Source organism: Arvicola amphibius, chromosome 15 (genome assembly GCF_903992535.2).
Source record: "Arvicola amphibius chromosome 15, mArvAmp1.2, whole genome shotgun sequence".
Taxonomy (NCBI): domain Eukaryota; kingdom Metazoa; phylum Chordata; class Mammalia; order Rodentia; family Cricetidae; genus Arvicola; species Arvicola amphibius.
In genome coordinates, this window is record NC_052061.1 from 14,684,782 (window position 1) to 14,694,203 (window position 9,422).

General features: G+C 52.0%; 1 protein-coding gene across 1 annotated transcript; it reads left to right on the forward strand.

Annotated features, from left to right (window-relative positions):
- Positions 1–336: 336 nt before the first annotated feature.
- Positions 337–5,734, forward strand: Dand5 (DAN domain BMP antagonist family member 5). The gene is made up of 2 exons (XM_038313347.1): positions 337–645; positions 4,743–5,734. The coding sequence occupies exons 1-2, from the start codon at positions 337–339 to the stop codon at positions 4,986–4,988; spliced, it is 555 nt and encodes a 184-aa protein (XP_038169275.1). The 3' UTR covers positions 4,989–5,734.
- The last annotated feature ends 3,688 nt before the right edge of the window (positions 5,735–9,422 follow it).

The following is a 9,422-nucleotide window of genomic DNA, read 5'->3' on the forward strand; positions in this document are numbered from 1 at the left end:
CTGAAGGGTGTGATGTCACTAGTGGGTAAATGGGGTTCTCAGGACTCCTAAGCCTCTGTCCCCTAGACCTGCCTTCCTTGATTCTCATGGCCCCCGTGGAGCAGGCTCAGCCCCCACTGGGACTCCCAGCAGGCTGGGAGGAGCTGTGGGATTGGCCAGGTCAACTTGCCTTCCTTCCCTGCTGGGAGCTCCCAGAACCACCTCTGGGCTGCCCAGAAGGGAACAGTGGTGAAAAGCAGATCTCTGAGGGCCCAGGCTCACACTCTAGACAGCAGGGTCCATTGCCCACGACCCTGAGCCCACTCCACGACAGGTGCAAGACTGCACAGCTAAATGATGCTTCGTAGCCAGTTAACGATGCTGCTGGGTCTTCTCAGTGGGGCGTGGCTACCCACAGGCTCAGGGAGGCCTGGGGCCCCATCCACTCCTGCTCAGACCTGGGCTGCTGCCAATCAGAGCTGGACTCTGGACCCTCTGGTACCAGCCTCTGCCCTGGGTAGCTGGAAGGCCTTCCTGGGCCTGCAAGACAAATGGCAAGGGACAGGTGGGCTGCAGGGAGGACACAGAGCACCTGCTGGTGTGTCTTTGCCCCTAGCCCCCCAGGAAGTGCTCCAGGAGACTTGTAAGGCTGTAGCCTTTACTCAGGTGAGTTGGTGCTGATGGTGCCTGCGGTGGTGGCAGTGGTGGGCACTCTCCGCGTCGTCCAGAGTACAAATTATGTGGCCTCAGGCAGATTTGCAATCAAGTCTCAAGTCCTGAATCTTCCATTTAAATGCCGATGAACTTCAGTTTCCTTCATTTTCATCTCTTTCAAGTCTATTTTCCTTTCCTCCTCTACATTTTTTTTTTTTTTTTGGAGACATGGGCTCCAGGAGCCCAGGCGGACTTCTCCGTAGCTAAGCCATCTGAAGATCCCACTGCTGACTTCACCTCATGCGTGCTGGTGTACAGGCGTGTGCACAGCTCTGGTTATGGGACCCAGGGCTTCATGCATTTGAGGCAAGCTGTGCCGACTGAGCCACATCTCCAGCTGCTGAATCTGTTTTCACACTTAGCATACAGGAAGAGGCTGTGGACAAATGCATGGCTCTCACCTTTCTCTGAACAAAAGCCCAGGTTCTCAGAGCCCACAAGGTTTTCTACATTCTTTGACCTCCCTGATTTTGGCTACTCCCACTCTCCTCCTTCCCTTCTGACATGACAGAGAGGAGAGAGAGAGAGAGACACACACACACACACACACAGAGAGAGAGAGAGAGAGAGAGACAGAGAGAGAGAGACAGAGAGAGAGAGAGACACAGAGACACAGAGAGAGAGACAGAGACAGAGAGAGAGAGAGAGAGAGAGAGAGAGAGAGAGAGAGAGAGAGAGAGAGAGAAGAGTTTTACTATGTTTTGCTATGTGTTGCAGACTGCCCTCTAGCTCAGTGGCCCTTCTCCTGGGTTCTTAGGTCTGAGTCACTGTCTTGGAGCAGAGGTGTTGCTATTGTGCTATTGTTGTTTTTGTTTTAGACAGAGTCTTATGTAGCCTGGGGCTGGTTTTAAGCTTCCGTCTTCCTCCCTCTGCCTCCTGAATGCCAGGAGTACAGGTGTGCACCACAGCCAGTTTGTGTGGTGTTGGAGGTAGAACTCAGGACCTCCAAGATGCTAGGTAGGTACTCTACCTGTTGAGCTACATCTGCATCCCAGGGCAGAGGTCATCTAATTTTATTCTTTCGAATATTCCTGTCCCCGAGAGCTATCAGGGCCAGGCGCACAGCGGACACTCTGTGTCTGTTGGGTGAAGGAATGAGTAATGGCTCATGCCTCTCTGGGCTGTGGACCAGCTGACAAGAAATGATCTCATGTCTGCATTCAGTTGGTCCAGAAGAGCTTTGGGAATTCTTATTCTGTGCTGAGTTCAACTCTTGCTTCTGTGTTGGTGTCTGTGGCTTGCCTTCTCTGTCCTTTCCTCACTCCCCTTTAACAGAGGAAACAATCCCAGGTTCCTTCAGGGTGCTCTGGCCGTGCTCAATAGGGAACCACTTCCCCAGCTCCCTTGGCTTGGTATTTACTTATCAAACCTTGGAATTCAGGAGATCCAGAGGGATCTGTTTTGCCCCAAATCTTTTTTTTTTTTTTTTTTTTGCCTTTCAAGATAGTTCCCACTAAATAGTTCAGGCTGGCCTGGAACTTCTGCTCTCCTACTTCAGAGTCAGCTTCAAGTCTCGCTCACTGCTGAGGCCAGAGCTGTACTTGCCCCACACGGCACAAGACGCTTAGGTTGCAGTCTTCCCTGCAGCTGTGTGGTCTCAGGAGCTCCGAGCCTCAGTTTCCTCTTTTGGAAACAGACGCATTATCATTGGCCTCAGCATCACAGGGAAGACAGAACACCAAGTCTGGGTTTAGCAGGGGCCAGCACGGGTGTCAGGGATTATCTCTTTTTTCTTCCAGTGCTGGGAGTGGAACCCAGGGAGCTGGGCATGTATAATGGAGCACTTGGGTAAGGAGTTCAAGGTCAACCTCTACTAAATAGTGAGTTTGAAGCCAGCCTGGGCTACATGAGACCTATCTCAATAACAAACGCCAAAACTTGTTTTAAAGGTTTCAAATATCTAGCCCAACGTGGTCTACAGAGTGAGTTCCAGGGCACGTTCCAAACCCTGTCTTGAAAACACAAAACAAACAAAGTAAAAGGGTTTCAAGTAGTTCTTTCTTTTCCTTTTTAAAATTTAATTTTTTTTCTGTATTATGCTAAGCATGGTGATGCTCACCTTTAATCCCAGCCCGTGGGAAGCAGAAGCAGGTGGTTCTCTGGGATTTTCAGGCCTGGTCTACACAGCAAGTTCCTATCTAGCAAGGGTGACATAGCAAGATCCTGTCTCAAAAAAATACAATTACACTTATTTTGTGAGTACATGTGTATGTGTGTGCATGGGTGTTCCATGACCCAAGTGTGGAGGGCATAGACAGCTCGTGGGAATTGATTCCCTTCACTGTGTGGGTCGCAGGAATTGAATTCAGGTCATCAGATTTGGCGGTAAGTGCCTTTGCCTACTGAGTTATCTTGCTGACCCCTGCATGTGCGTGCGTGCGTGTGTGCGTGCGTGTGTGTGTGTGTGTGTGTGTGTGTGTGTAGATAGTGTTTCAGAGGGGGAGAAATGGTTCAGCGGGTAAAGGCACTTGTCAGCAAGCCTATCTGAATCTGACCCCTGGGACCCACCCAGTGGAAAAAAAGAGCTGATCCACGACCTGGCTTTGACTTCTACATGGGCACCATGGCATATAAACCATACCACCCCCACTCCTGACAAATTTAATTTTAAACAATAAAAAAGATAGGGCTTCACACTATAGCCCAGGCTGGCACAGAACTCGCTGTGCAGTCAGGGTTGGTCTCAGACTCCTGGCAATCCTCCTTCAGCCTTCCAAGCGCTTGGGTTACAGGGTCACCATACCCCACTTGATTAGAGAATATTTTAATGTGCATGATTTGCCTAGTGTTAGTGTGCACACCAGTGTGTAAAGCCTGACGGTGGGGTCAGGCCCCTAGGACTGGAGTGGTTGTGAGCCACCCACCACGTGGGAACAGAGCAACCAGTGCTCTTGGCTGACGAATCCTCTCTAGCTGTCCTCCCTTGACTTTCATTTTTCTCTGGTGCTGGGAATGGAACCCAAGCCTTGCGCATGTTAGGTAAGTGCTCCACTCCTGAGCTACACCCCCAGTTCTGTTTTTCTATTTATTTTCACACAGGGTCTCAGTAAGTTTCCCAAATGAGCCTCGCTCTTGAGATCCCCAGTCTTGGCCCCAGAGAGGCTGTGATGTATGTGTCTACATCACCAGGCCCAGCTTTCCAGTTTAATTTGGGTGATTTTGTATGTGAGCATGTGTGAAGGTGCACACGTGTGTCAAGGACAGAGGTTGCTGTCAGTGCCCTTAACTGTTCTGTTCCTTTTACATTTTCATTTATTTTTTATTTTTTAAAAATATTTATTTATTTATTATGTATACAATATTCTGTCTGCATGTGTGCCTGCTGGCCAGAAGAGGGCACCAGATCTCATTACAGGTGGTTGTGAGCCACCATGTAGTTGCTGGGAATTGAACTCAGGACCTTTGGAAGCAGGCAATGCTCTTAACCACTGAGCCATCTCTCCAGCCCTACATTTTTTTTAAATGAGTGTTCTGCCCACACACATATCTGTGTGCTACATGCATGCTTGGTGCCCAGAAAAGGGTGCTACATCTTTGGAGAAGTTGTGAGTTGACGTGTGGGTGCTGGGAATTAAACCCAGGTCTTCTAGAAGAGTAGTTGGTGCTCTTAACCACTGAGTCACCTTTCCAGCTCCCTCATGCCTTATCTGACAAGCACTCTCTCTGAACCAGACTCGCCAATTCAGCTATGCTGGGCTGGTCCCTAAGCCCCGCCAGGGCTGTCTTCAGTTCCCAGGGCTGACATTACAGGCATGGGTCCCATTTTATGTGGGTGCTGGGGATCTGAACTCGGGTCTTCGCTGGGACCACATCATTTTACTGTCTCTTCCCAGTCCTGGATTTGGAAGATTTTATCCAAGAAAGAGTCTTGGAAAGGTTGAATAACTTGCTGCAGGCCACACAGCCAAAAGGGGGATTTAGAATTGAAACCCAAGTCACCTGCCATCAGCAGCCACACCTTTATTTCGGGGTAGAAGTGGATGGCAATTATTCTCATCCCTCTGGCCTTGGACCGTGAAGGGCTGACTATCCCCTGTGTCTGCTTGCAGGTGCTCTCCAGGCCTGGCTGCACAGCTGGCAGGGTCCTTAATCACCTCTGTTTTGGCCACTGTTCCTCCTTCTACATCCCAAGCTCGGATCCCACCCCGGTGGTCCTCTGCAACAGCTGTATGCCGGCTCAAAAGCGCAGGACGTCGGTGCGGCTGTGGTGTGGAGTTGGCCACGCAGCCTCCCCTCAGCGAGTGAGGATGTCGGTCGCTGTGGTGCAGAGGTGTCAGTGCCGTCCGAAGCTGTGAGCTGAGCATCATGGAAGACTGCGCAGGACAAGAACCTCGGAGAGACGCAGAGATGCAGTGGAAAGACGTGACCTGAATGATGTACATCAGGTCAAGACAGCAGGGTTAGGACAGATGGACAGATCCACAAGGTCCTCATCTTTGCTCCTGGAACACGAGACATGGTCCCCAGTCATGGGTTTAGACTGCTAATAGTCATTGCATGCGGGGCTGGGGTGTAACTCAGCGGGCAAAGCCTTGCCTACCATGCACGGCACGAAGCCCTGGGTTCCATTCTTAGCTGGGGATATGTGGAGGGAAAAGGTGAAAATTAGTGCCCTGTGAAGGAGGGAATATTTCCTTCCATAAGCACTAACTCACATCATACTCAAGAATCACTCCTCAGCAGTCCCGCAGGGTAGGATTTCACCGTAGGTCATTTTGCAGATGAGGAAACCGATGCCATTGAGGCATTGTTACTTTTTTTGGGGGGGAGGGTGTTGGTTGAGACGCAGGCCTGAGCACGCGCAGCACAGCTTCCCGCTAAGCCCCTCCCCCAGCCTGGAGTGCCGCTGTTGACCACGAGGTGGCACTGAGTCTCTCTGTCCGGGCCAGACGCTCCTGCTAGGATGACAGCACCATCCAAACCAGGACACTCAGCAAAGATGACCCCGTTCTAGGGACACCAGAAAAACAGCAGCAGCAGCAGTAGCAGCAACAACAACAAAAAAAATCATGGCAGGCAAGAGGGAAGCAGCTGCTTGGAAAACCTGGCCCCAACCAGAGGCGACCCCGAGTGTGCGCAGCTGCCTCTCTCAGTGACAGTGGCTGGGTTTCCCTCATTGCCCCACCCGAGTCCCCGTAGCAGCCCCACGCCCAGCCTGGCATTCCACGGGAATCATAAAGGTTGGCCAAGTCCAGCTGTGCGTGCGTCTCTCTGACTAGGGTTTCCTGAGTAGGGGGCTCCCTCCTCAGCTAGGGGGCAGGGTGTGTGGCAGCCAGGCGGCCTAGCTCTGGGCGGCTGGAACCAGGGCTCTGGCAGATGGGCCCGTTTGGCAGAGACTCAGAGACATGTGGCAGCATTGCCTCCAAATGCCCCCACCCCCAGTGCAGGGTGGAGGGAACTGGTCAAGCGCCCCCCTCGCCCTTCCTGCCTCAGGAAGGAAGGCTCCAGGTGAGGGGAACAGGAGGGCCCCCCCGCAAGGAAACAGATGGGACAACATGGGTTGGGAGCTGCGACCCCTGACCTCACAGGCCCGAACAGTGGGGTGGGAACCTGCCTGACTGCCAGCTCCCAAGAGCGTCCTAGACGGAGTGTCACGGAGAGCCCTGGGGGTGGGGGGCACCCTCCTGCCTGTCCCCAGAGCTTGGTGGCAAACCTCATGCAGTGTCTGAGCTGGCAGCTCAGCCCTGGCACCCCTTTTCTGGCGGGCACAAGATGCCTGCATCCCTCCACCTCAGCTGTGCCCACCTCCTGCCAGCCTGGAGAGCCAGCTGGGAACCTTGGTGCCAGGGGGGGCTAGAGTCACTGCGCCCTCCCAGGCAGTGCCAGTCGGCCCCCGCTGCTGCCCCCCAGGCCCAGTAATGGGTGGGTAATGAGTGCTGGGGGAGCGGGGGGAGGGGCGGGAAGGCAGGTGCCACAGGCTCTGGCACCGGGGGCCGCTAATCAGGTTTGCCAACGCCATCTGTCATCATGCGAGCATCTGGGGCTCAAGGTGACCCTGTCACCCTCGGTTACAATTATGAGTTTGGCATCTGTATTAAAGCCCGCCAGCCGGCCAGGCAGGGGAGGGCTGGGGTGGGTAAGGGGGTGCACGGTGAGCCCCGTCCCTGGGGTCTGGTTCCCAGGAGTTGTGTAGCTGCCAAGACATGAAGCTTCTCTGCACTGTGTATGTGTGTGTGCTCACACAATATGAGTATACACACGCCCATCCTAGCCTCCTTAGCTCTTCTCCCCTAGTGTGTCGGGGCACAGGACTGGGGATGGCAGGGTTTGTTTTTGAGTGGTGTTTGTGTGTCTGAGGGTTTGGTAAGGTGGGGGGAGGGGAACGGCTGCAACATTGACACTGTGTGGGTGCCTAGGTAAGCAGGTATGCTAAGGGGGAGTGGAAACTTAATTTGGATTTGGATGATGGTGTGTTAGGGTGTTGGAGTGTGTGTCTGTGGGTGTGTACCAGAGGGCATGTATGCTATAGCTCTTACAGTTATAGACTGTGTGTGGTGGGGTTTGAATCTGTCTGTGAAATACAGTCAGAGAGAGAGAGAGAGGAGAGAGAGAGAGAGAGAGAGAGAGAGAGAGAGAGAGAGAGAGAGAGAGAGAGAGAGAGAGAGAGAGAGAGAGAGAGAGAGAAACAGCTGCAGCTGGCAGAGGCTGTGGACATCCACCCTTGATTCTCTCCTGCCTCTTCAGTCTGTTCCTGCTCTCAATAGCCCAGTTCTGATCCAGAGACTTCTGACAAAGACCCAGGACTCCAAATATTACAAGCCTGTTTTTGGTTTCTCTGTTCTTGAAACTGTATTCTCAGTTTAAGATTCCAGTTCTGAACAATGGAATTGAGACTTCCCCTTCCCCCAAGACAGAGTTTTTCTGTGTAACAGACCTGGCTGTTCTGAAACTCACTCTGTAGACCAGACTGGTCTCAAACTCATAGAGATCCTCCTGCCTCTACCTTCGGAGTGCTGAGATCAAAGGTGTGTGCCACCACTGCCTGGCAATTCTAGACTTTTGGATTCTAGAAAATGAATCTGGGTTTTAGATTCTGGGTCCTGAATTCTTGGATCTGGTTTTCTACATCTCAGAAATATTGGCGTCTAGAGTCTTCTTCTTTCTGATACTGGAGACAAAACCTTGCACATACTAGGTAAAAGCTCTACTGACCATACCTGTCACCAGATTTTCATTGGAGGATTCTAAGCAGGTATTCTACGGCTCAACCATATCCCTGAGCCCCAGAACCTAGACTGTGATTTTGAATTCTAGGACATAGATTATGTAGTCTGAGTTCTGGATCTGGGCTCTTATCTCTGTGTGTTCATCCTGGACCTATCTCTGCCTGGAGTTCTATAATTAAGCCTTCAATCACAACCCCTAAAGATCAGTGTAGAGACGACATTTGACCACCAGAGGCCGCCCTTGGTCTAGATTTGGGCTCGACTGACCTAGCTGTGGGGCCACAAAGACTGACTTGACCCAACTTTTTGAGGGAGACTGGGAGTAACTTTCTTATTCTCCTCCTCCACTCCAAACCGCATGTAAGGACCCATGGTCTTCAGTTCCCACCGCTCAAATCTGGATAGTGAGTCCAGTGCCCCCACAGTCCTACAAAAGCATCTCTCGGACAGGTCCTAGGATGTTGAAGAACATCTGGAAAAGAGATGGGTGGCCCCTTGTGACAGCAGTCCCTGTAACCTGCAAAGGCATGTAATTTTTTTTTGAGACAGAATATCCTCTATGTATCCCTGGCTGTCTTTGAACTCACTCTGTAGACCAGGCTGGCCTTGAACTCACAGAGATCTGCCTGCTTCTGCCTCCAGAGTGCTGGAATTAAAGATGTGTGCCACCATGCCTTGACTACCAATGTGTTCTCGGTGTCTCTGAGGTATTAATCTGATGTGTAGTGGAGTTCCTGTCATATGTCATATGTGCCCATGATTATGTCAAGAGGTGGCCATAAGCACTGTAAGGAAGGTATTCTGGAGTCAGGAGCAGTGTCAGGAAGACCGTGTTTCCATATGAATGATGCCTTAGTAACAGGACAAAGTGGACATCCTGGGAGTGTCAAGTTGAGTCAGCGGAGAGGGGACACCGCAGTGAGGACTAGAAACTTGAAGCAGGGATCAGGGGTAACTCTCTAGGCCTCTCTTGGGACATTCCCTGTGTCTAGATACATCTGGCTCTTCGTCTGTCAACCCATGAGCAGACCCACTAGCCTCTCTGAACCCAGATTCCTCTAACTTGTGGTCCCATCCCTGCCTCATCTTACAGCCAGGCACATCAAAGAGCACCGTGAAGCCCTTGTGTCTGGGTGCTCTCCTTCATCTTCCTCGCTGGCTCCTGCATCTGAGTGCTCTCCTGGCAAACCCTTTCTCCTTCATCTTGCTGGCCCTGCTTTTGTTTGGTTCCCCTCCAGCCTTCCTCCTCCGTGTATCCCTCTCTCCAGGAAGTCACTCTCATCTCCCGTCTCTTCCTCTCCATCCATGTCTCTTTCCCACTTGCCCCTTTCTCTAGCACACGCATGTGCTGTGTGTGTGTGCATGCGTGTGCACACACACGTGTATGGAGGCCAGCCGTTGACCTCAGTTGTCTTCCTCAAAAGTCTCCACGCCTTTCTTTCGCAGAGTGGGTGTCACTATGTAGCCTTGTTTAGCCTGAAACTCTCCATGTTGACCAGGCTGGCCTGGAATTCACAGAACTCTGCCTGCCGGTGCTGGACTAAAGGTGCTCACCACCACACC